The sequence below is a fragment of the Sminthopsis crassicaudata genome, chromosome 4 (assembly GCF_048593235.1).
Source record: "Sminthopsis crassicaudata isolate SCR6 chromosome 4, ASM4859323v1, whole genome shotgun sequence".
NCBI lineage: Eukaryota > Metazoa > Chordata > Mammalia > Dasyuromorphia > Dasyuridae > Sminthopsis > Sminthopsis crassicaudata.
This window is the reverse complement of record NC_133620.1, coordinates 365,747,303-365,774,486: the sequence shown is the minus strand read 5'-3', so window position 1 is coordinate 365,774,486 and position 27,184 is coordinate 365,747,303. Positions and strand designations below refer to the sequence as shown.

General features: G+C 42.2%; 1 protein-coding gene and 1 non-coding gene across 2 annotated transcripts; one reads left to right on the top strand and one right to left on the bottom strand.

The window, feature by feature from the left end:
• Positions 1-4,629: 4,629 nt before the first annotated feature.
• On the bottom strand, positions 4,630-15,278 carry SUMF2 (sulfatase modifying factor 2). The gene is made up of 9 exons (XM_074261944.1): positions 14,917-15,278; positions 11,403-11,559; positions 9,379-9,493; positions 8,746-8,790; positions 7,891-8,041; positions 6,930-6,985; positions 6,601-6,685; positions 6,248-6,398; positions 4,630-5,336 (listed from the first exon to the last, which is right to left on the bottom strand). The coding sequence occupies exons 1-9, from the start codon at positions 14,990-14,992 to the stop codon at positions 5,252-5,254; spliced, it is 921 nt and encodes a 306-aa protein (XP_074118045.1). The 5' UTR covers positions 14,993-15,278; the 3' UTR covers positions 4,630-5,251.
• Positions 15,279-26,718: 11,440 nt separating this feature from the next.
• LOC141541946 (small nucleolar RNA U3) lies at positions 26,719-26,935 on the top strand. Its single transcript, XR_012481963.1, has one exon. It is a non-coding gene; the product is annotated as a small nucleolar RNA U3 (small nucleolar RNA).
• The last annotated feature ends 249 nt before the right edge of the window (positions 26,936-27,184 follow it).

Sequence of the window (27,184 nt, the reverse complement as noted above, 5' to 3'; positions counted from 1 at the left end):
TATGTTATACAGTTGTGTTATTGGAATACCAGCCAAAAACAAGAATCCATCAACAGGCACTTATGGAACATCATGGAAGAGATAAAGTAAAAGACATAGTCTCTGGTCTCCACAATTTTATACAAAGAGAAGTTTGGGGAAAAGAAAGATGTGAGCTGATAAGAAAAAGAGCAGGAAGTATTCTGAAAGAAGTGCAGCACCCTATCTAGCATCACTCCCCTAACCCTCTGTCATTGCTTTAAAAGTTGGGTCTCTGTAGAAGTGACTGCTCCTCCAGGTTTAAGGCTATCCTCCCAACACTGGCCCATGAGTCCTTCCAGTGTGCTTCCACTAACAATCATGCAGTTGTTCACTTACTAATTAACAAAGGGGATTACACAAATGGCATAGCAGGAACAAGAGATACTATGACCAAATCTTGGGGCCCATGAAGTCCAGGCATTTTTACAGCTCTGGAAATAAAGTGCCTCAGGAGAGTCCCCACGCAGCTTGTGTAGGTGGTGTGCTGGGCTGTTAGACCCTCACAGGGCTCGGATAAGGCATTGATCTGATGGCCTCTTTGGACTTCATCTTCAGTGAGCAAGTGCAGGCTACCTTCTCTAGGTTCAGGCTCAGCTAGATGTTAACTTATGCCTTCAGCATGAGGGTGTTAATGAGGTTTTTTTGGCCGGAATGCTATTACATATTTCAGCACTATATAGCTCACATTTGATGTCAAAATGAGCTAAGGTTAACATCTCCAACATATATTATAATTCATTCTCCTGGGAGGTGGGCATAAGTACCCTGGGTACATGTTATTAGAGCATGGTATTGCCTTTACTTGCTTCCACTTTATGTTTGAATATGAGCTGTCAGCAGCACTGACCAGATAACCATCTGTCTTGATGAAAGAGTGGTGAAATTTTCAAACTTTGAATGCTACAAAGAGGCAGCTATGAGAGTACAAAATAAATGGAAAGTTTTTATGCAAAAATATGTTATACAGTTGTGTTATTGGAATACCAGCCAAAAACAAGAATCCATCAACAGGCACTTATGGAACATCATGGAAGAGATAAAGTAAAAGACATAGTCTCTGGTCTCCACAATTTTATACAAAGAGAAGTTTGGGGAAAAGAAAGATGTGAGCTGATAAGAAAAAGAGCAGGAAGTATTCTGAAAGAAGTGCAGCACCCTATCTAGCATCACTCCCCTAACCCTCTGTCATTGCTTTAAAAGTTGGGTCTCTGTAGAAGTGACTGCTCCTCCAGGTTTAAGGCTATCCTCCCAACACTGGCCCATGAGTCCTTCCAGTGTGCTTCCACTAACAATCATGCAGTTGTTCACTTACTAATTAACAAAGGGGATTACACAAATGGCATAGCAGGAACAAGAGATACTATGACCAAATCTTGGGGCCCATGAAGTCCAGGCATTTTTACAGCTCTGGAAATAAAGTGCCTCAGGAGAGTCCCCACGCAGCTTGTGTAGGTGGTGTGCTGGGCTGTTAGACCCTCACAGGGCTCGGATAAGGCATTGATCTGATGGCCTCTTTGGACTTCATCTTCAGTGAGCAAGTGCAGGCTACCTTCTCTAGGTTCAGGCTCAGCTAGATGTTAACTTATGCCTTCAGCATGAGGGTGTTAATGAGGTTTTTTTGGCCGGAATGCTAATGGGAACATCTAGAAAGGACAGAAACCTTTGCAGTCTTGGCTTGGAGTTCTATCACCTACTAAACAAGGACTGTGAGCCCTGCAATCTATTCTTTCAACAGAGAGGGAGTGAAGGAAGAACTCCAAGAACAAAATACACATTAACAATAAGGCAACAAATCCACTTTGTAAATATAGTAAAGAATGTCCCAAAGAATCACAACCAGTAGTATTAGAGTTGCAAGGGACCTCATTGGCCAGTTAGTCCAACTCATACCTGATACGGAATCTCCTCAACTATATACCAAAAAAGTGATACTTCAGTCAATGAAGTAAATCTTTGATCTTTCAAAGTAGGCCATTCAGTAGCTCTCATAGTAAGGAATTTTAGCAAGATTGTTATCTCTCTGCAATTTTTGCTCAAGATACTTAGTTCTAAGGACCCCAGTCTCCATCCAGAAAAGGAGAATGCTGAAGTAGACAATTTCATGGTGAGAATTCTAGGCCTCGCTGAAAAGGGTAAAATGAAATGGAAATGTGAAATTCCATGCCAGAATCCCCCCCAAAAAAAAGATTATAAGAGAGTTGGGGCTAGGCAGTATTTAAATTTTAGTAGGCTGCAGTGGCATCAATAGGGAGACTTGGTTTTCAAAAAACCTGATTCTTTTCTAAGCTATTCTGTATTAATATGTGCAGGATTAGATAGGTATATCTTTACTGTTGAGTTCTCTGGCTAAAATTCCATGTTCTACAAGAAACTTTTACTGAAAAATCTTTGTAGCCAATTTCTGTTGAGTTAAATAAAACATACAGTGAGATATCTAAATATTTAATTATATTTATACAAAACCAAACTCTGATAAGTAATCAAAGAATATGAATAGTTCTCAGAATTGTAAACTACTGATAAATATATAAAAGATGCTCCAAATCACTATAAAGAAACACACAAAGCAAAACAACCCTGAGGTTTTTCCTCACACTCGGCAAACTGGCATAGATGACCAAAAATAATCATCAGTGCTAATGGAATTGTGCAAAGGGACTAAGGCACGTAGTGACCCTATAGATAAGAATAATCATTTAGGAAAAGAATTTAAAATTGGCAGATAAAGTGACATGTCCATAGTCTGACCCAGAGATATCATTGCTAGGTTTTATACCCATATTGATAAGAAAAAATGTCCCATGTACACTGAAATATAGAGAGCAGGACTTTTGGTGATAGCAAAGGATTGGAAACAAAGCAGATTCCCATTGATTGAGGAGTGGTTAAATATTATGATACATGAAAACAGAATATTATATTATAGGAAAGTATAATTGATAATACAAACAAGGAAAAAATAACTTTAATGCAGAGCCAAGCAAAATAGCATACGCAGCCAGGAAAGTGAAGCATCTTGCAATCATGCCATGGGGAAAGAGGGATGACAAGAGAGATGTCTTCACATGTTTAGAGGGCTGTTCTTTTGGAATATTGGACCCTAGAGAACAGCACTAGGAACAGTAGAACTTATATAAAGATGGAAATTTAGGCTTTTGCTGGAAGAAACAACCAATTAGAGAAGTTTCAGAGTGAAATTGGCTGTGTCCATTTGTGACAGCATGTCACCAGAGATCTCCAGGTGAAGGCTGGGTTGGCTTTCATTGTTGGTCAAGGATGTTGCCAAGGTACAGACTTGTTGCTATGATCAGCAACAGGCTGAACTAGAAAAGAGAATTCTGGGAGATTTAAGTTTGGAGATAAATTAGCTGGATAAACATGAACACATTTCTCCTAATGTGTAAACCAGTGATGATGATACTTAATCTTCCGATCTCCAACCACAGAAAGGAGTCAGGGATTTTGGTGAAACTGGGAACTCTGAAGGAAAATCCTTCTACCTACCAATGCAGATCACTAGCTTCTCTGAGAGTTCATTGGCCAGAGTACTTGTTCAAAGGTCACACAGCTAAAACACAGCAGAGGTAAGCTCTAAGGCATGGTGCCTCTTAAAATGTAAGCTCACATTATTGGCGCATAAGGGACATAGTTTTAGCAATAGAAAGAACCCTCAAAATTACCAGCTCTTAAGCTGAGAGAGCTTAAGGCCTTGCTTAGGGTTACCCAGCTAGTAAGTGGGAAAGCTGTGACTAAAACCCAGCCTCAGCCTCTCAGTGCACAGCTCTGTGTAAAGGTGGGCGAGAGGGCCAGCCCCAGGATATGCTCTGCTCCTGATTGCAATGAGAAGATTCACAAGTACTGATCCCTAAAGCCAGTGTCCCTTTGGCCTGTGCCAGTTCTTCAATGTCTTTACTGTCACTGGGCAAAGAAAAAGTAATCTCAGAACTCAGTTCTTCTGAGGACCCATGGTCCCTGGTCCCAGCTCTACAGGGGAGGAGCTATTTGATTCTAGCAGTCACTGTGTGAGCAGTAGGCTCTGAAGTAAATTTCGGTGACTGCATTAAGCTACAGTCTAAGGACATGCCTAGAGGAAAGGGTTTGTATTGACACACTTAAGGCTGCATCCTTGGGTCCCCTCTTACTGGGTTTTCCAGTGAAGAGGTAGGGTGTCCCCTTTCTGCTAATTAGGAACCCAATCTGAAATCTGGGAGGGTGAGCATAGGGAAGCGTGGACTCTGCTTCCTGCCCTGGCCCCTCTGCATATCTGGGCATTCCCAATCCCTGCCTATCTACAGTCTCGCCAGTAACAGTCTCTTGGTAACTTCTGCCTAGTAGAGGAAACTACCCAGTACTGAATGAAAAAAGGATTAGTCCTATGGGCTGCTGATGATGTAGCTTTGGGTTTCCCTGAGCTCCAGTTTCCCCACTTGTCAAATCAGAGGCTTATATAACCCTATCGATAACCAAATTGGATTCCACAGAAGGGGAAAGAAAGGGAATGGGTAAATAGTGCCTAGTGTATGCTAAGAACTTCTGATTTGATCCTCACAACCATCTTGGGAAGTAGATTTTAAAACTAGAAATGACACAATACCATTATGCATTTCATTAGGATGAAATAGGACATGTTGATATATAATATTAGTGTAAATGATGAAATACCTAAAATACAACCATTTTTGGTGTGGAAAAACAATTTCATTCCAAGATTTTCCCTATCCCCTCCCTTGATTTTCAGAGAATATTTTATAAGCTCATATCCTCACACCCCTACCCTCTGAGAAGTACTTCCAACAAATGCATTTCAAGATCCAAATCTATATTCTCTGGCTAAATGAAGATTGAGAACTTCTGTACTCCAAGGTTTTAGATCCAACCCATTTTCAACCACCATAATCTTAGCTTACAGGTTTTTCCATTTAATGTGCAGGGACATGTGTTTGTCACACTGAAACTACAGTTAATACTGAGGATTTTGGTTCCCTGAGTTGGGGATGGGCCTAGTCTTGTAGGTCCTGGTCATTCTTAGCATTAGAATCCTCAGTACAGTGGGACTCGGTGGGACTGAGGAATGAGGCTTGAGACAGGCAGAATGACGGATGTGGTCAGGATAGAGTTTGGAGTCACTCCAGCTATCCTTTCATATAGGCCTGATGTTTTGTTAATAAGGCATTGGCTGGCCAGGGGGCAGGGTCCTAGAAGATTCTTCCCCTTGTCTCTTGATCTCTGGTCATAGTTCCCCAGGAGGCCGGCCTGGGCTAGTTGCACAACGGAATCCCAGATTGTCTGAAGCAGAGTCTGGAGTGTTTCCCATCCTGCCATCAGAGCGGAAAGAAAAGAATCAAGGATCAAGATCCAAAAATAGCACTTCCCCCTCACCTGAACAGTAAGAGCCTGCTCTGAGAAACTCTCATTCAGTTCATGAAGCTTAGGATCCTCAAAAAATCCCTACTTCCTGACTTGTTCTAGGAGTTCTGGCAAGTCCTTTGTCCTCCTGGGGCCTCATTTTCCCCCAATTATACCAAGTAACATCTCGGGAATTATCCACCCACAACTTGTCCTGGGAACAATGCTGTAAGGCATGTGTTCGTCCCATTGGATGGATGATCCCCTCACTGAGCATATGCCCCTTTCTGGAGACCTCCCACTAGGGAGGGATCATCCCTCCTTCCCAAGACTCAACAGTAAATGCCTCACTACTTGGAGTGTAAAAGTGTGAAGTCTTAAGTCTAAAATAGCACTGACTATGTGATTTTGGACAAGTCATGCAGGTCAGAGGACCTGGGAGCCACTTGTGCTGCTGCTCACTGTTTATCTGTCCTTGGGGTTCCCTTGGTTTCCTGGGGCCTCAATCTCCTTATCTGTAAAATGAGATTGGACTAGGTGATCCCTAAGATCATATAAATTACATTAACCTCCCTAGGTCTCAGTTTCTTCATCTATTAAGTTAGGGGATCAAACCAGCTACTATCTCTAAATGTGGTGATATGACCACTGACTAAACCCTTACTCAGCCACTTTGGACAAGAGTGAACTGAGGATCAGAAGGCAGAACAACATCACATGGGATCTGAAGGCCCTGCATTCTAAGCTTCCTGACTTTCTGGCTAATCCAAGCTTCATACTGGGTTCTTTGTCTCCAAGTTCAGCACCCTTTCTCTTACTACTTCTACAAGACACTCCAGGCCCTTCTCTTCTTCCCCTGGAACAGGAGTCATGTTCTTACCTGGTGGTGACTCGGGCTCGGTGGTTGGCTGAGCCTTCTGCTGTGTCAATCCAGGATGCTCCCCTCAGAACTTTCCTGTCTTGGCCAGGTATGGGAGGTTCATATGTGGATGCTGTCCACTCCCACACGTTGCCCATGAGATCATAGAGTCCTGATGAATGGTGGCAGACCCGGCTCAGCAGTCAAGACTATATCAGCCCAACACCACCCCCATCCCCTCTCCAGGGAAGTTTTGAAGATTTTCTCTTCCTAGAATAATTTGGGACTCCCAGGGTTGGGGCATGTAGGAGTAAGTCCTACATGGGGAAAAAAAAGCTTGAGAATCTGTGGTACTATGTGCTAATTGGCTTTACCATAGTTGTTTTGGGGAGGGAAAGCATCTACAGGCGATGCTCCATGGAAACCGTCCTCAGCTGTATCAGCCTGGGGGAACTTGCCCTGGGAAGAAAGAAGTCAGGATCATTGTTTTCCCATGAGTGAACAGGCAGGTCAGGGCCAGGCTGCCCAGCCATTCCCTGGGAGAAGGGCTAACTTTGGGTTTCAGACCTAGGAGCTCCCACCTCAGTACTCGGTTGCCACCACCCTGAAGTTCTGGGAGTCTGCCAGAATGAAAAGGGAGATGGGAGGCCTTCCTGGCCCCAGGAACCTCTGCTGCAGTAGAGGGAAGTATGGCGAATCTTACCTGCCACAGGTTGGTGCGGTTCAGTTGGAACTGGTTTCCCCAGGGGTATACACGGCCTGCCAAAAAGAGAGAAAGGAGATGAGGAAAAGGGACAAAAGAAAAAATCAGGGGAGGAAGAAATTCAAGAGGAAGGAAATGGTAAAAAGGGGGAAGGAAAGAGGGAAAAAGTAAATGTGAGGAGAGTTGAAGGGGAAGTAATGAGTAAGCAGAGAAGAAAGGAGGCTGGGGAGCAGAGGGAAGGAAGAGAAGGTAAAAGGAAAGAAAGGAAGAAGTAGAAAAAGAGGGAAGGATCAGGAAAAAGAGGGATGGAGAGGATGTTATCTGTCCTCGTTCTTTCTTCAATTCAACTGGATATAGATTATGGAGAACCTTACATACCAGGCTAAGAAGTACAGATTTTTTTTTTTTTTTCTCTGAAAGCAATAGGGTACCAGTGAAGGTGTCTGAGTAGGACAGTGATAAGGTTAGGCCGGTGCCTTAGGAAGACGATTTTGCCAGATGTGTAGGAGATAGTTTGGGAGAGAGAGCAATTACCCAGAAGATTCCCAACTACTCCTATGGGAAAGGTCAGTCCTCCAAAATAGGACCTCATAGAGCAGAAGTTAGAAGGGAACTAAGAAGCCAAACTCACCTACCTCCAGCTCAGAAGTCAAGCAAACTCACCTACCTCCACAATGGGACCACACAGGTATAAAAGGCAGAAAGAGGGTGTGGCCGTGGGAGGGGAGAGAAGGGAATGGATATAAAAGAATCCACAAGATTCTGCCTATCAAACTCTACACACCAGCCCCCTAAGCATATGCCTTTGGAAGGCTGGACTGCCCAGCAAGGTTTTGTTCTTGGGGAGGCAAAGCATCCATGGGTGCAGCTCAGATGCTCTTGCCAAATGTCACACAGCTCCTCTGGCCCAAACCTAGCACTTTTGCTCCCCATCCCTTCATGTGGAGAAAGAATGACATACCCTTCAGCCCTCCCCGGGCAGCAAACTCCCACTCCTCTTCAGTAGGCAGCCGCTTGCCTTGCCAGGCACAGAAAGCTTGGGCATCATTCCAGCTCACGTGTAGCACAGGGAAGTCTAAACGCTCTCGGATGCCAGAGCCTGGACCTGCAGGCTGATAGGGCAGGAAGGGAGAGGGGAGACACCTGGAGATGTATTTAGGCCAGGCTTTCACCATTCCACAGAATAGAAGAGAAAAAGTATTGAGGGATGGGGGGGGCAACAGAAAGGAGGTGCCAAAAACCCATTTCCATAGCATTTTCACGCTTCCTGAGTGCTTCTGGCACAGCCATCCTGTTCTTAGGTCATGGGAGTATTGTTGCTCCCATCTTGCAGGTGAGGAAAACAGGGAGACAAGGAAGGGTCACAGCTTTGGAGCTTCCGGACTCAGGTGCAATGATGCACATGGCACCTGGAAAAGGACAGAACCTTCCCCAGGGTCACATAGGCAGGAAGCGACAGGTTTCAAATCAGGACATCAGGAGACTAGGATAAGAAAGAATAATGCCTGTTTGGCTATTTAGTCCCAGAATAACAGGATTTAAACCTGGAAAGGACCCTAATGATCCTTGTTTCATGAAAGAAACTGGGGACTAAAAAATTATCTTGCTTCAGGCCACATTTCTAATCAACAGCTAGGATTTAAACCCAATTCCTTTGGTTCACATACTTCACCTGAATTATTCTGTCATCCACACTGGTTATTGTTTCTGGGAAAGGAGGTCAGGCCTCCAAAATGGGACCACACAGGGCAGAAGTTAGGGAGAAGGGAAATCGGAGGTCAAGCCTATCTGCCTCCAGCTCAGAAGCCACGCTCACCTGCCTCCAGAACGCCTTCTCCACTGGGAGCCACCAGGGTGCAGACTGCAAACAAGACAAGAACCAACTGAGCCGCAGCTCTTGAGCTGAGCTGTCCTGCTCTCCCATATTAGCCTCTCACCTCTCATCCCCGCCCCGAACTTATCCAGCACCAGAAGCCTTGGGGACACAAATAGGAGAGTGCAAATGGTGCATTCTCCTTCCCAAAGATCTTGCTGCTGCTGCTTTGTACCTGGATAGGCTCCCCTCAAGACAAGCTTGTCCAGATAGGGTGGTCTAGACCAGATGACCTTTTTCATTTTCCTATCCCATGGAGTTCTTCGCTTTTCATCACTTTATTTTCTTCCAAGTTGAAAAAATGGGAATGGGTTCAGGGAGCTCTTGTGATCTGTGTGTTCTTTCTCTCTAACCCTTGATTTCATGGGAAATCATAAACATGTTAGGAGCAGGAGAATTGAGGAATCATTTGAAAGAAGAGTTTAGGCCTCAGTCTCAGTTGTGCCTGATTCTAAGACCTGATTCTTCATGATGGGCCACCCCTGCCTCTATGGTCCTCCCTAGCTCTTGCCCTGCTCATTGTGTCCTGCTCCATTTTCCACCTACTCACCCACAACACCACCACTGAACCCTTACCTCCAGCTTCTGGGTCACTTTCTTTTTCAGCTCATCAGACACTAAGTCTTCAAAGACAAAACTCCACCCAAATGATTCAGCTTCAGTCTGGTACTTCTTCTGCCTGACAAATTCCCTGGGAGGAGAAATCCACTGTGAGGATCCAGAGAGGACTAAGACTGGTTCTGCCCTCAAACATCTTACAGTCTGGTTTGGGAAATGAGAGATGTGCATAAATAAATATAACACAATGTAGAAGGTCATGGGAGCAAAAGAGATGCATGAATCACGAGAACAATCAAAAGAGAAGACTGAGGTTTATTGAACTGGTTTGTTTGTTTTTAGAGGCAGCTAGATATTTCATAGGATAAGAATGCTGGGCCTGGAGTCAGGAAAACCTGAATTCAAATCTGACCTTAGACACTAGTTGTGTGACCCTGAACTCTTGTTTTCTTCTGGAAGAAAAAATGACTCAATTGATCTAGTATTTTTGTTTAAAAAAAAACAAAACAAACAAAAAAGCCATTGACAACAAATGGTATTAAGTGTACTGTGGTCCATGGGGTCACAAAGAATTGGACATGATTGAACACAACGAAGGTTTTTTTTTTTGAGAAGAGGGGAAGTATCTGATAATTTTTTCCATTTGTGTGTGTGTATGTGTGTGTGTACATTCAAAATCATGCTGAGAATGGGGTGCAAAAAAAGGGAATTAGGAAAAACTCCATGAAAGAGGCAACAGTTGAGCTGCTTCTCAGAGGCTAAATGGCAGGTCATTAAAATAACGCTGATGAAGAGAACTCCTAGGAGAACTCAAGACTCAAGTTCCAATTTAATCATTTGATAGCTGTTTTTGGCCTTGGCAAGTCTCTTGCCCTATTTAAGGTAAAAATGGGAAATGGGAATAATAATACAAGCAGGACAAAAGGAAAGGATTTTGTAAACCCTTTAGATATTATATGTGTGTGGAGGGTATTAATCGAGATGGAAAAGTATGAGGGCATTATGGATATTTTTATTTTTAAACATTAAATATGCTAATTATTTGAATCCCTGATATGGCCTTTTTCTTTCTCCCTAGAGAGATTCTGTGAAATCTGGACAAGCTTCTGATAGAGCCAAGGTGCATCAACCCCTCAGTCCAGATGTTAGTCTATCTATATATTCCTTCTTATTCTTCCTGACTTCTGGATTGACAAGGATTTTTTGCTTAGTAGATGTCTGCCCAGGTCCCTCAGGGATGTACTCATGTTAATATACCAGCCAGTCAGCCAATCAGTCAGGATACTTGGCTTCTTTCCTATGAATTCTCTATGTGAGCTCTGGCAAGTTCAAAGGGACTTTTGGTCCCTGGGACAGTTGATGTGCTCTTTCAGAATTTCTACTCTTGAGTTAAGCTGTGTTGATTGGTGAATGAGTAAAAGCCCATGTAGCCCACTCTACCCACAAGGCACCAACCACCCCAGCTGTCCACCTAGGACATCTTGCCATTTATTCTGTCGGTCCATGCATATCACATCCTACTCACATCTCCTGCTCTCAGTTACTGAATTGGTATCACCATTGCTTCCCAAAATGGTTGTCCTATGGTTCTACTTACTAAACCTAACATTCCCCAGACCAAAACTTCCTTTCCTGGCTACCACTTCCCTCTAGATAGTGTCTCCCCAATTAGAATGTAAACTGTAAGATGATAACACTATTACATTTTTTAGTTTTTTCCAGCATTTAATGTTGTTTTTTTCCTATTCATGCATTCATTTAAGTCCCTTAAATTTCCCAACTTCCTTATCCAAATCCTAAAAATTTTTAATTGATAGTTGTTAGTGATAATGGTCTATAGTTCTCTTTTTTTGCTTTATCCATCCCGAGTTCATGTATTTGTCTTACAAAAGGAGGGAAACAAGTTTCTTTATACTGTTATGAAATGATAAATGTGAACGTGCTTTTTAAAAACCTTTCAGTGTTCTTTGCCATAGATATGTGGATTAAGAAAGAAGAGGATTAATGAGAGAGTACTTTGACCAGAAGAGTGGATGCCATACCTGAAATCTCTGTTGGTGACAGGGTATTTGTCAATGGCAAAGGACTTTACTGTTACTTCCCGAGCAGGCCCTTCCCCGTCTTTGCCATCTGGGGAATTTGTCCCCATTTGGAATGTCCCACCTGATAGCTGGACCATGCTGTCATCTTGTCCATTGCCTGCAAATTGAGAGACAGAACTAACAATGATATGTGGTATACTTAGAGAACCCCAAAGACTCTGCTAAAAAAACTATTAGAAATAATTCAGAACTTTAGCAAAGTTGCAGGATACAAAATAAATCCTCAGCATTTTTATACATTACCAACACAATCCAATAGCAAGAGATACAAAAAGAAATTCCATTCAAAATAACTTGATAGTATGAAATATTTGGGAATATATCTACCAAAGTCAGGAATTATATGAGCAAAATTACAAAACACTTGCCACAAAAATAAAGTCAGATTTAAATAATTGGAAAGACATTGAGTGCTCTTGGATAGGCCAAGCGAATATAATAAAGATGACAATACTCCCTAAGCTAATCTATTTATTTAGTGCTATACCAATCAGACTCCCAAGAAACTATTTTAATGACCTAGAAAAAATAACAAAATTCATATGGAAGAACAAAAGGTTGAGAATTTCAAGGGAAGTAATGAAAAAAAAATCAAATGAAGGTGGCCTAGCTGTACCTGATCTAGAACTGTATTATAAAGGAGCAGTCACCAAAACCATTTGGTATTGGCTAAGAAATAGACTAGTTGATCAGTGGAATAGATTAGGTTCACAGGACAAGAAAGTGAATAAAAATAGCAATCTAGTATTTGACAAACCCAAAGATCTCAACTTTTAGGATAAGAATTCATTATTTAACAAAAACTGCTGGGAAAACTGGAAATTAGTATGGCAGAAACTAGGCATGGACCCACATTTAACACCACATACTAAGATCAGATCAAAATGGCTCCATGATTTAGGCATAAAGAACGAAATCATAAATAAATTAGAGGAACATGGGATGGTTTACCTCTCAGACTTGTGGAGGAGGAAGAAATTTGTGTCCAAAGGAGAACTAGAGACCATTATTGATCACAAAATAGAGAATTTTGATTACATCAAATTAAGAAGCTTTTGTACAAACAAAACTAATGCAAACAAGATTAGAAGGGAAGTAACAAACTGGGAAAACATTTTTACAGTTAAAGGTTCTGATAAAGGCCTCATCTCCAAAACATACAGAGAATTGACTTTAATTTATAAGAAATCAAACCATTCCCCAATTGATAAATGGTCAAAGGATATGAACAGACAATTCTCAGATGATGAAATTGAAACTATTTCCACTCATATGAAAGAGTGTTCCAAATCACTATTGATCAGAGAAATGCAAATTAAGACAACTCTGAGATACCACTACACACCTGTCAGATTGGCTAAGATGACAGGAACAAATAACGATGAATGTTGGAGGGGCTGTGGGAAAACTGGGACACTGATGCATTGTTGGTGGAGTTGTGAAAGAATCCAACCATTCTGGAGAGCAACCTGGAACTATGCCCAAAAAGTTATCAAAATGTGCATATCCTTTGATCCAGCATTGCTGCTATTGGGCTTATACCCCAAGGAAATACTAAAGAAGGGAAAGGGACCTGTATGTGCCAAAATGTTTGTGGCAGCCCTTTTTGTTGTAGCTAGAAACTGAAAGATGAATGGATGTCCATCAGTTGGAGAATGGTTGGGTAAATTATGGTATATGAATTATGGAATATTATTGTTCTGTAAGAAATGACCAACAGGAGGAATACAGAGAGGCTTGGAGAGACTTAAATCAAATCACTGATGCTGAGTGAAACCAGCAGAACTAGGGGATCATTATACACTTCAACAATGATACTGTATGAGGATGTATTCTGATGGAAGTGGAAATCTTCAACACAGAGAAGAGCTAACCAACTCCAATTGACCAGTGATGGACAGAATCAGCTACACCCAGAAAAGGAACACTGGGAAATGAGTGTGAACTGTTAGCATTGTTTGTTTTTCTCCCCAGGTTATTTTTACCTTCCGAATATAATTCTTCCTTTGCAACAACAACAATAACAAAATTCAGTTCTGCACATATATATTATATCTAGGATATACTATAACATATTTAATATGTATGGGAATGCCTGCCATCTAGGGGAGGGGGTGGAGGGAAGGAGGGGAAAAATTCAGAACAGAAGGGAGTACAAGGGATAATGTTGTAAAAAATTACCTATGCATATGTACTGTCCAAAAATGGCATAATTATAAAATTAATTTTTAAAAATACAGAACTAACCTGGGCTATGATATAATAAATATAATGCAAGGGGAAATTCATTTATCCATTCATACACATTAATTCAATGTCTACAGTATGCTTGAGTACTGTGCTAGGTACAGTAGGCACAAAGTTTAATTCCATTTGTCTCTTTTTAAAAATAAGTTTATTATTTTAACATTTTTTTTTTAAATTTAGAGTTTCATATTCTCTCCCTCTAATCCCTCTCCGGCCTCCTGAGAAGATGAGCCATATGATACCCATTCTATAAAGTTGTCCATGTTGAGGTCACAAAGAAAAACAACTGAACAATATGACAGAATTTGTTGCAAAGGACAGTTCTATAGGGGAAGGAGTCGTGGGAAACTGACAGTAATATAAAAGATTATCAATAAAATATTTTGCTTAGGAAAAAAGTATAGTTTAGGTTAGACAGGGTACCAGGGAGCTCACTACCCAAGAGGCGCACAGATAACCGGAACAGATCATATTTATATGGTCACTGCAAGTTTCCAAAAAAAGTGTTATTGAGGCTGGGGGGAAATAAAGGTGAGAGTGAGAGTGAAGTGCCCTGAACTGCACTTAAAGCACGCAGAGCGCCAGGGCGGGGACGTCCTAAGCCTCTGTGAGCAGGGCCTCAGTGTCTGGACAGCAAAGGGAGCGCGGGAGGGACTCGAGAAACGGTCACTCGGAGGAGGAGACGCGGGGGAGGATCTCCAAAGCCAGGAGTCTGGACATGCACAGATAGCGAGCAGTCTCATGTTCTAGTCCCTCTTAAGTATAAAGTAGCAACATCCAAAGCGACCGTATCTCCAAAAGGGAGAAAACGAGGACGTGCACGCAAAGCCCCTCCACCCGGGAGCTCGGCGCGGTTAAAATCCCCCTTTGGAAACCGAGACGCTCGCTGGCTAAGCGGTCCGAGGTCGCACACGAGCCGCGCTCCGCCGCTCGGAGGTTTCACGCGGACGTCCGTTTTTGGAGTCTGCGGGTACGGGTCTCCAGGTCCGCTCACAGAGTGAGTGACCGCCCCTTCCCGGCCTCGGGCTCCCGCTCCGTAAAAAGGGGAGCTGCACTTGGAGACCTCTACGGTCCCTTCCAGCTCTGTCAGGTGCGTTACAAATAGGGGGAGGGGGGAAGAGCTGGGACTGGGGCGCTCAGGCTGGGGGCGGGGCTTAGGCCCGCGGGTATCTCCCGCCCAGGCGCCCGCCCTCCCCTCGGCACTGACCTGGCTCTGGCCACAGGCCCAGGAACGCGAGCCCCAGGGACGGCAGCAGGAGGAGGGCCGGGAGCGCGGAGCCCATGGCCGGAGTGACCGGGAAGGGTTACAGCACCCGCGACTACGCAGTTCCGGGGGGCGGGGCCCACAGAGCCCGGGAAGCGGGGACACTCTGGGCCGGACTGGGGAGCCCACCAGGGGCCCTGAGCCGGTCTCGGGAGGCAGGAGCGTCACGCTAAGTCACGCTGCTGAGGCCGCGGTCCGGGGCCTGGGGAAGGTAAAAAGCAGCAGAGCTAATCCCCCCTCCCCCCAAACACATGGACCAGTCGGTTGCAACTGACACTTTTAGAGCCTTGACCAAGACCCGGGAAGAACAGAAGGGAGGGTCCAGAGTCACAGCGGGGAGGCATCAGAGGGAGCACGCGGCCGGCTTTTCTCCCCGTCAGTCGGTTCTCACTGCCCTTCCGTCACCGCCGAACCCCGCCCACTTACTGGGAGCAGGACACAGCCTAGTGCAGAGTCCTGCCTTTGGAGTAGGAGGGGGGAGGAGTCTAGGCTCACTCCCGGCTCTGCAGCCCTTTCAGCCTGGAGAACACTGACCGGGACACCCCCTCGATGTCCTGCTGCCATCCCCCACACCTCACCTCCTGGCCTGGAACCCCAAATCTCTGAGGCCCTTGTCAGCTCGAAGCAGTTAAAGAGGAGATACACGCCCCTTTTCCCACATGCATCTGGAGGCGATGGTTTGAGTGGGGAACAGGAGGAGGGGACCCCGCTACTCTGAAGATCTCTGGAGAAAATCTTCAACCTTTCTTTAAATGAAGGACACTGCCCCAAATTTTCTTTTTTTCTTAAATGAATTTAATTCTCAACTGTTTAAGGGAGGAATTGATGAGGGTTGAGGTCCCTTTAAGATTCCTTTCTAATTGCCCAACCCATGGCTGACCTTGATTCACAAATCCTGGTCAAAGACATCCTTTGAATATACGGGCCCAGCCTCACTATCAGCTCAGCTTCCCCCAGCCCTCACTGATCTGAGCTAACTGAAAAGTCCACCGAGAACTTAGGGGTATTGCCCATCATCTTTTGGGTATAAAAGAGGTGAACTGGAGCGCCCTCATTGCAGGAGCCCTCCCGCCAACACATGGTATCCTTCCGGCCATGTAAGGGTTCCTGCCCGCCAACAGCCACCTCTGGTCCTGGCATCTTTCTTTTTCTTTTTTTTTTTTTTTTATTATATATATATTTTTATAACATTATCCCTTGTATTCATTTTTCCAAATTATCCCCCCCTCCCTCTATTCCCTCCCCCCGATGACAGGCAATCCCATACATTTTACATGTGTTACAATATAGTCTAGGTACAATACATGTGTGTGAATATCATTTTCTTGTTGCACAATAAACATTAGAATCCGAAGGTACATGCAACCTGGGCAGACAGATATTAGTGCTAACAATTTACATTCACTTCCCAGTGTTTCTTCTCTGGGTGTAGCTACCTCTGTCCATCATTGATCAACTGGAAGTGAGTTGGTTTTTCTTTATGTTGAAGATTTCCACTTCCATCAGAATACATCCTCATACAGTATTGTTGTTGAAGTGTACAGTGATCTTCTGGTTCTGCTCATTTCACTCAGCATCAGTTGATTTAAGTCTCTCCAACCCTCTCTGTATTCCTCCTGCTGGTCATTTCTTACAGAACAATAATATTCCATAACCTTCATATACCACAATTTACCCAACCATCCTCTCACTGATGGACATCCATTCATCTTCCAGTTTCTAGCCACTATGAAAAGAGCTGCCACAAACATTTTGGCACATATATGTCTCTTTCCACTCTTTAGTATTTCTTTGGGATATAATCCCAGTAGTAGCGCTGCTGGGTCAAAGGTTATTCACAGTTTGATAACTTTTTGGGCATAATTCCAGATTGCTCTCCAGAATGGCTGGATTCTTTCACAACTCCACCAGCAATGTATTAGTGTCCCAGTTTCCCCACATCCCCTCCAACATTCATCATTATTTGTTCCTGTCATCTTAGCCAATCTGACAGGTGTGTAGTGGTATCTCAGAGTGGTCTTAATTTTCATTTCTCTGATCAGTAGTGATTTGGAACACTCTTTCATGTGAGTGGATATAGTTTCAATTTCTTCCTCTGAGAATTGTCTGTTTCTATCATCTGGAGATAGAGCACACACTCACACTCACACACACACAATCACTCACACACACATTCTCACACACACACACACACAATCACTCACATTCACACAATCACACACACAATCACTCACACATACATTCTCACACAGACACACTCACAAACTCACACTCACACATTCTCACACAGACTCACACTCACACAATCACACACATTCTCACACAGACACACAATCACACACACTCTCACATACTCACATTCTCACATACATTCTCACACACACACATTCTCACACAGACATACTCATAGACACACACACTCACAGTCACACACAGACACTCAGACACACAATCACACACTCACATACATTCTCTCACACACACACAAACATTCTCACAATCACACACACACATTCTCACACACAGACACACTCACAGACACACCCACACATACTCTCACACACTCACACTCACAGATACTCACACATTCTCACACAGACACACACAATCACACACACACACTCATATTCTCACACACAGACACATACACTCACAGACACACCCACACATACTCTCACACACTCTCACTCACAGACACTCATACACTCTCACACCACCACATATGATTTTTTAATTGCTTACACATATGGGGAGAAGTTTTCCTTCCATCTATGTGTTTTATTTTTATATCTACATCCACTTTTTAAATACACACTTCTTTATGAATCAGTGCATACAAACAGGATTTTAAAATAACATCAGTCAGAACCGCAAGCAGTGTTATGGAAGGATTGAGGTGAGGTAGGCTATTAGCAATGAGATCCGTAAACTTTCAGGTGTACATGGTAGTTATTTACACTTTTTACTTCTAGGGACACCCACCATCAAGCAAAAATACAGACTCACTTCCAGCCTCAGTCCTGTCCCAAACACAACCCTAAACTTGACCCTAATCTCATAATCCCAACCACAAACCTGATACAAACTCTGCAGTGAACCCTGATCTCACACTCAGTCCTCAGCGCTAACACTTACCTGTAATCCCATCCAAAACCCGAGGAGGATGAGAAATGGGGACAAAAGAGAGTCTTACTGGATCTTCACAACAACCCTCTAAAGTAGATGCTGATAAATAGCTGTTTGGACATGTGTACAATATATTGTATTTAACTTATACTTTAACATATTTAACATGTATTGGTCAACCTGCTTGCTGGGTGGAGGGAAGGAGGGGAAAAGTTGGAACAAAAGGTCTGGCAATTGTCAATGTTGTAAAATTACCTATGCATATATCTAGTAAATAAAAAGCCATAATAAAAAAATAAAATAAAACAATTAACATTAAAAAAATAAAGTAGATGTTATTACCATTCTCATTTTATAAATGAAACTAAGGATGGTTGAAATTAAATTAAATTAAGGTGTGGGAGATGAAAAATGGAACATGAACTGCAAGTTGTAACTTCTGTAGGCTTGGGGAAATTTGGTCTCACTTTCCTTTTCTGTAAAATAGGGCACATACCCATTTCAAGTTGGCCTGGTTTTTCCGGTAGACTGTCTAACATTTATAAATGTTTTTCTTAGTCATAGCAGAGAAAGAATAGTAAGGACACAGCATTGATTCATTTGACCTCAGATTGCTTGCCTCTGTGTTGCCCCTGGAGGGGGGTGGGAGAGGGAGGGAGGGAAGGACAAAGGAGAGAGAGAGACAGAGGGGAACTTCTACCCCCAAGCTCACTTGTATATTTAGGCCACAAAAAAGCAATATCAAGATCAAGCAGGAGGCTTAATACTGAGTCACTGAAATCACAGTTTCAATAACTTTTAAAGAAAAACTTGTCTAGTTTAGATGGTAGATTTTGCTCATGTCCACATTTCCAGGATACCCTTAATTAGACTCTCAACACTAACCTTAAACCAGAACAGTGTTGATAATACCAAACTCAGCCCCAATTCCAATCTCCTAGTTTCTTCTATAAAATAAGGGATATAGGGGAGCTAGGGGGCGCAGTGGATAGAGCACCAGACCTGAATTCAGGAGGACCCGAGTTCAAATCTGGTCTCAGACACTTAACACTTCCTCGCTGTGTGACCCTGGGCAAGTCACTTAACCCCAGCCTGTAAAAATAAAATAAAATAAGGGACATAAACAAGATGATTTGTCCTTCCAAATTTTATGAGTCTGGCTGAATAAGTTATGGTATATGAATGGAATGGAATATTATTGTTCTATAAGAAATGATGAGCAGAACTAAAAGAACATTGTACACAGTAACAGGAAGATTATGTGATGATCAATTATGATAAACTTAGTTCTTCTCAGCAATGTGGTGATCCAAGGCAATTCCAATGGAACTTGTGATGCAAAATACTATCCACATCCAGAGAGAGAACTATGGGAGACTGAATGTGGATTGAAGCTTAGCATTTACACTTTTTTGTTTGTTTTTTCCTTTTTTTTTTTTCTTTTGCCCTGACTTTTTTCTTGTACAACTTGACAAATATGGAAATATGTTTAAAAGGAGTGCACATTTTTAACCTTTATCAGATTGTTTGCTGTTTTTTTTGGGGGGGGGAGGAGAGAGAAAAATTGGAAATACTGTGTTTTGCAGAAGTGAATGTTGAAAATTGTATTTTGAGAAATAAAATGCTATTTTTAAAAACTCTGTCCCAAAAATCCCTGACCTAAAGAAAGAGTAAAGGGGTGAAAAGAGGTACCAATTAGAATCTTGGGCTACACCCACACTTTGACCTGGCAAAGACAATGATCCAGCAAAGGGAAGGGGGCAGCTGGATGACACAGTGCTGGACCTGGAGTCAGAAAAACTCATCTCCCTGAGTTCCAATCCAGCCTCAGACACTTAACTAGCTATGTGACCATGGGCAAGTCACTGAATACTGTTTGCCTCGATTTCTTCATCTGTAAAATGAGCTGGAGAAGCAAATGGCAAAGCACTCTAGTGTCTTTACCAAGAAAATCCCCAATGGGGTCATGAAAAGTTGGACACAACTGAGAAGACTGAACAACAACAGAGGGAAGAGGAGTAGGATGAGATCAGTAGGATGAGAAAAAGGAAAAAAATAGTGTCCTAAAAATCTCTGGCGTTGAAGAGGAGCAAATGGAGTCAAATATGGTAAAGAGGTCAGGCACATTTCAGCTTGAACAGATCTGTGCTCTAGGAAAATCAAATTGACAGCTGTGCAGCAAATGGATTGAAGAGTGTATGGAAAATCATTAGCTGTCTGCTGCAAAAGCCCAGAGATAAATTAACAGCTATAGCTCTAATTAGAGCAATGACAAAAGAATCATAGGATGTTAGAGCTGGAAGAAATTTTATTGACCTATATCAACCTCTCTGTTCTATAATAAGTAAAACCAGGGCCCAAAGAGGTCATAGAATCAGAGAATTAAAAAGAAAAAAATTCAATAGTATTTTTTTTCCAATTTATGTAAAGACAGTTTTTAACATTCGTTTTTGTAAGATTTGGAGTGCCAAAGTTTTTTCTTCCTCTCTCCTTTCCCTTCTTCCTCCCCAAGATAGCAAGTAACCTGGTATAGATTATACATGTACAATAATTTTTTTTTGAGGTAATTGGAGTTGTGACTTGCCCAGGGTCACACAGCTAGGAAGTGTTCATTGTCTGAGCTCATATTTGAACTCAGGTCCTCCTGACTTCAGGAATGGTGCTCTATCCACTGCGCCATCTAGCTACCCCTATGAACAGTCATTTTAAACATATTTCCATATTTGTCACATTGTGCAAGAAAAATCAGACCTCTCTCTCTGTATGTATATATATATATATATATATATATATGGCTCTAATTTTAAAACATCAATATTAATATCAGTGCCAATAATCACTATTAACAAAAATTGATATCAATAATAAATATTAATAAAAATCAGTCCATCAGAAAATAAAATCATAAATATATCACTAATGTTAAACTATTTGTCTAATACAAAAGAACATTGTACACAGTAACAATGATCAGTTGTGATGGACTTCGACTCTTCTCATAATGTAATGATTCAAGACAATTCTGATAGACTTGAGATGGAAAATGCCATTTGTATCCAAAGAATGAACTGTGGAGACTGAATATGGATTAAAGCATAGTATTTTCAACTTTTTTTGTTGTTTGTTTTTTCTTTCTTGTGTTTTTTTGGAAATGTTTCAAATGAGTATATATGTATATACTATATCAGATTGTTTGCTATCTTGGGAAGGGAAGAGATAAGGAAGAGTTAGGGGAAATTTTGGAACAAAAAAGTCTTACAAAAATTTATGTTGAAAACTATCTACATTTGTTTGGAAAAATAAAATACTATTGAGAAAAATAAATTAAATAAAAAAAATTTGGTATAAAATACACTCAAGCAATAAAATGGTTTTAAGTATTTAAACATATTATATATATATTTTGAATGTTAGCTGGAAATATTAATGTGCTATGGTACAGAAAGACAATGGTTAACAACAAGAGTAGGAATCAGAAGCAATGGCATATATACACGTGTGTATGTATGTGTGTTATGAAATAGTTTATTTAGCTAATACTTCTCAACACTGAAGACAATGAAGACCTGGTTTCTGGGAGAATACTGAGATATATAAGAAGAGGATACATTGGCAAGACTGTGAAGTATGCTTGGATATTATTTTCTGATAAATGAGATTTTATTAATGACATTGACAGACCAAATCTTCAGGAGGATGTCAATACCACTAAAGGAAAAACTAGTCTAACTTGCATAGAGAAAGAAGTTATAATATTGTTCCTTCCACACTCCTAGAATGCTCTAAATGTTAGAAATGATAAATATAAGATGTATCAAGAGTCCTAATACAATTTTAAGTTTTTAACACTTCGAAGAGTCAAGCAGCAGATTGAGGTTGGATGATCTAAGAATGAGTATGGTCAGATCTCAAACTCTGTTTATACCTGATATATATGTACAAGAATTTTTTTTTTCATTTTCCCATAGATATTTCTCACATAAAATTAGGGGTTAAATTTTGACAGTATTGACAATGACAGCAGCTTACATGTTAATGCTTACTTTAGCTTTAATTTCCTGTAAAGTAGGAGTGACCAGTGAGAGACTACAATTTAAGGACATGGGAAAATTTGTCCTTATATGTGAATGATACAGAGCATTTCCAATATTATGTTCTTGTTACCAATCCAAAAAATGCATACTTCCTTGTTGAGCCTATTTCCAGTCTTGAATGTTAGAGGATTTAGTTTTATGGAGACAAAGAGTGTTTTAATTGACTGAAGACTCATGTTGAAACATCTTATGGATCTCCAGATACACAGATGATAGACTAAGAAAGCAAATTGAGGATTTTTTTTAACACAATTTTTCTTGACTATAAATATTTGTAAAATATTTTTGTTTTATTTTCCTTTCTCAAGGAGATAAGGAGGAGGAGATGGCAGGCAGAGAAAATAAAACCACATTTTAAAAAATGAATTAAAAAGAAATTTTTAAATTTGAAATTTTAATGTTAAAAAGAAAGGAGTTGTGGCTCCTGTTTGCTTTAAAAATTGAATATAAAATCTTATTGGGTATCTCAAAAGTCTACAAAATCTTGCCTTAGTCTCCTAGGTATTGTCTGTTGCCACTCCATGACAAAGCTCTCTTCTAAAAGAGAGCAACTGCTTCATAAGAGCAAAACCCCTATCTCAAAACTTGTCCCCAGAATCATTAGTGACTTCCTTGTTCCCCATCTTCAAGAAGCTTTGGTGAGACCCTTAGACCTTAACTGCTTTTAAAGATTGAATCTCCTTTTCACAACAGAATCTATATGTAAAATTGCTCCAACAGTGGTCAAACACACTCCACATAAAATAGCTGAGACTTTTGAAATTTAAATGAAATAATTTAAAGCAGCTGAAACTGTTTAAATTCTAATAGTTCTATTTCAGAAAGGAGATTGCATCAAGCTGTTCCCATAAGACAGGGTGATTAAAAGGGGCTCTCCTGCAACACCTGCCATTGCTTCTGATTCCTACTCTTGTTGTTAACCATTGTCTTTCTGTACCATAGCACATTAATATTTCCAGCTAACATTCAAAATAAATGGATTAATGCAACAACAACAACAACAAAATTCACTGAAGAAAAAAGTTAAGTGGATTCCCTCCTCAATTCTAGTTCGACTTGGACCCAGAAATAATAATTAGGTTTGCTATACCACTTGGATAACTCCTGATTTGCATAATCTGGAGTCAGGAGTCCAATCCTGTTCAGGACTCTTTGTTTTTTCTTTCTAAGAACATCAATGATGTCACAGTGATATCTTAAATCATGGATGAATTGCATTTAGGTAAGGCAGAATTGCATGGAATTGTCATCCTCATGCTCTCTTCCAGAATCCTCAAAGTCCAACAGCAAAACAAAAATCAGATGACTTGGAGATATCTCAGGATTGGGTGGATGACCTTGGTATTTTCCAATGTCTGATCAAGCTTTAAGCACTCCACACTGCCCCCTTCAGCCACATCCGTGACCCCCGAGCAAATTTCCATTTGCCTGTTCCACTGGGAAAAGGCTTCACATTCTTGGGGTAGACACCCCCCTTATTTACCGATGGGCTTGAGGTCTGTTAGTTATCCTCCACCTGGTTTGATACATTTGCTGATTTACCATGGTGTGACCACTGTGAAGCTACAGCTTCTTGGAGCCACAGGTGAGACTTAAGTGTCAGGTGGACACCAAAGGTGGATGAGCAACCCTGAAAAGAGCAAGCTCTCACATCAGAGCTGCTGGTCCTCCTTGAACACTCCACACCCCCTAATGTAGACTGATAAAAATAATAATTAGTAGTAATAATGGCTTCTTGAATATTCTCATAGCAGGAGAGAGAGAGAAGAACTCAAACTGGATCCTCCCAACAGAGAAACTTGATTTCCTAGAGCATAAAATCTGCTGGGGTTGAAGAGGGGGAAACCCTAGAGAGTGACAGGGCAGACGTTGGACTTTTGGTGCAAAAAGGGCCAACCATACAAATGGAGACATGCCCGTGGCTCGGCAAGGCAATGGGAATGGCCAGATGGTTTTTAGCCTTTCGTTACTCTGGTGAGTCATGCAACAGAGCAGAGGGTGGTGTAGAAATATTCTGTCTCGCTGTCAAATTGGAGAAACAAATTTTGTTTGTTTGAGAAACAAGCTTTAAAGAAGAATAAAAATAAAAGTATCAAACCACTTTCTTTATACACTGGTTTTAGCCCAAAAGCTCCGGTTAAATCACCTACATTTGATTTTGAAGTTGAAGAATATTAATTCTGATATATCTGTAGGATTAATCATCAGAAGTATAGGTAAATTTCTAGTTTGAGGCACTTTGATCATTAAAGGAAAAAAACCTAATATTTTACTAGGAACTCTGGCAGGTTTGTTTGGGGACAGGAGAGTTTCTTACCCTCTTCTGATTAGAGGTCCACCATGACTCAGTGGCTGATATTACTCTTAATACTTAAGAGTGGTATTAAAAATTATTATTATTAATAATTATTATTAATAATTAAGAGTGGTATTACTGTTAATACTGTTTTAAAAATGGGGGTAGGAGAGGCTGCAGAAGGAAGCTGGGAAAAAATATGCTAAGAATTTTGAGATTTAGAGTAGGAACTGTAAGGTGAGGAGGTGAGCAGTAGGAAGAGAAACCTCAGGGCTCCTTGAAGATCACATGCTTCTTGCAGTTACTACAAGTCAGGGTCATGTGTAGTAGGGTTACAATAAGAACATTATATTGCAAAAACAAAATAAAACAAAAACTTCTGCCCTCCACCACCAAGTAGTTACTTCTGGCCCATCTATCAAGGCTTTTCCATCTCTGGGAAGGCCCGACAGAGAGCCTTCTGTAACCATCGCCCCCTTCTGTTGTTACTGCAGAGAAAACTCAACAAACCATCACCGGGACCTCCATGGGAAGGAGTTGCCAAGTTTCCAGACACTTAAGAGATGTGGAAAAGCCCAAAAGATAACAAAGGGTTACTTCACAATAGAAATTAAAGCGATCACATTTTGGCTTGCCTGACTGCCGCTGCCCCTGCATCTGTTCCCATGGGGGTTACCTCTATGTGCCAATGGGGAGACAATGGAACGGTTCAGGGACGTAGGAGAGGAGAAAAGATAATGGTTACTTGTCCTTCGTTCTCCAGAAGGGGGGGGGAGGGGGCACACCAAGACATGCAAGGGGACAACAGAGTGGGGGAGGGCTCTGCGGAATCACAGCCTGTTTCTCCTCTAGAGCCACCGGGTTCCCATGGAAATATTATAGTACATTGGATGAAAGAACAGCCATTAAAGTGGAGAAAGAAGACAGAATAGAGCATGGAGCCTTGAATGAGAAATGGTGGATGGGACTTTTCCTGAGGAGCTCCGGGATGTTCTTGCTAATCTGGAATTAATTGGAAAGGCAGATTTCGAGGAAAGGAAAACCTGGGACTGAAGAAAAATAAAATGAGATTACTAAGAACGGAGGCACGGAATTCTCGCCTTACACAGGAGAGAGAAGAGGCTCGGTCCATAGAACATCAGACCTCTGGCCCTCTGCCGCCCTGCAGGATTCCCTCTGGGCGATGGGGGGAGCTCACGTCCTCCCGATTCCCAAGCAGACATTCATACACAAGTCCATTTCCCTCCAGGATCCAGCTCTGCTCTTGGACCTCATCGGTGGCCCAGAGAACCTTTTTTGGTAGGAAAGAGAAAATTCGTTCATCCAGTGATCACGTGGACCCGAAAGTGCCCAAACCAGAGGAGGGATGCTGCATATCCTCCAGTCCCCCCCCACCCCCATAGACACCCAGACACACCCAGACACACACCCAGACACACCCAGACACACACACACACACACACACACACACACACACACACACACACACAGTGTCTTCTAGAAGTGAAGCTTCTCCCACCCTGACTTCCCCGGTCACCTGACTGCAGCCCCTCCGCTTCAGTACCTTGATTTGGGATTGCCTGGAAACCCCACACTCCCACAAAGGCTGAGCCCTACTAAAGGTTCCATAAAAAATCTCTACCCGGTTTCCCAGTTGGGAGAGATTCTCTCTATCGCGCGTTCATTATCAGCGCTCCGCAGATTTCCACTTCTATATTGAAAGGAAGGTCGTCAGTGACACAGACCACGTGGAGATGGGGGAGGGGTACTCTTCCTTCTGAGCTCTAGAAAGTGGCTGACGCTGAGAGGGCATTAAACGCGCGCTGACTCATAGATGCAGATTCTTTTAGACTCGGTCTCCCCACCCAGGTTCTAACAAATGCCGAGTGCCCGGCAGAGGCACCAAAGTGCTTTAAATATCACTGGGTGTGTAGGATCTCAACAAGTCAACAAAGAATAAGGTATATGCTAATGAAGGACTATGCTAATAAAGGACTATGCTAATGAGGAAGGGTCTGGCTGGAAGGGCTGAGACAGAGTCTCCCAATGGGGGGAACCTGGTGGCCACTGAGCTTCGTATCCCCTGTCTGGGCCTGAAATAGGCCCTTGGTGGGGACGGATGAGGAGCTGGGGGGGCTCGAGGGGGAAGGCCGGCAGGTGAGGAAAGGTGACCATGAGCAGAAGGGCCGTGGGCCCGGCAGGGCTGGGGGCGGCGTGGGGCTGTGAGTTAAGACTATACTTTCAGGGATCATTTCTATAGTATGTGACTAGAGAATTGTGGCTGAAAGTGTAGCACGGAGGTAACCACGAGGAGGAGCTGGAGCGTTCTCTTCTGAGCGTGAAACCGGCTTGTGATGCTGCTTCTCAGCAGCTGTTACTTGCCATTGATGATCGTTCTTCCCTTCCTTCGGGTTGGGCGAGAGGAAGAGGACGCAGGCTGAGTGGCTCCTTCCCCCGTTCATTTACGTCTAAAAGTTAGGTGATAATTGCTTGCCTTATTCAGGTGTTTTCTCTTCTCAGAAGTGTTCTTTTCTAGTTTACCCAGAGTCTAGCGAAAATGATATAACTAAGCCCTTATTGGATGTGGGTGATGACTATCAGAGACAAGTCTGAAGAAACTTTTATGTTTATGTAGATTTGTTGGGTTTCTTTCTTTTATAAAATTGATGGTGAAAGAAATTACGGCTTGCTCTTA

Bases quoted from the DNA above. Each gene is read 5' to 3' on its own strand.
- SUMF2 (XM_074261944.1), bottom strand. From the start codon at position 14,992: ATGGGCTCCGCGCTCCCGGCCCTCCTCCTGCTGCCGTCCCTGGGGCTC. The intron at 6,399-6,600 runs GTAAAGCCAATT...ACCATTCATCAG, and splicing joins CCCTCCCCAAAACAACTATG to GACTCTATGATCTCATGGGC. The intron at 5,337-6,247 runs GTAAGAACATGA...CTCTGATGGCAG, and splicing joins CGAGCCCGAGTCACCACCAG to GATGGGAAACACTCCAGACT.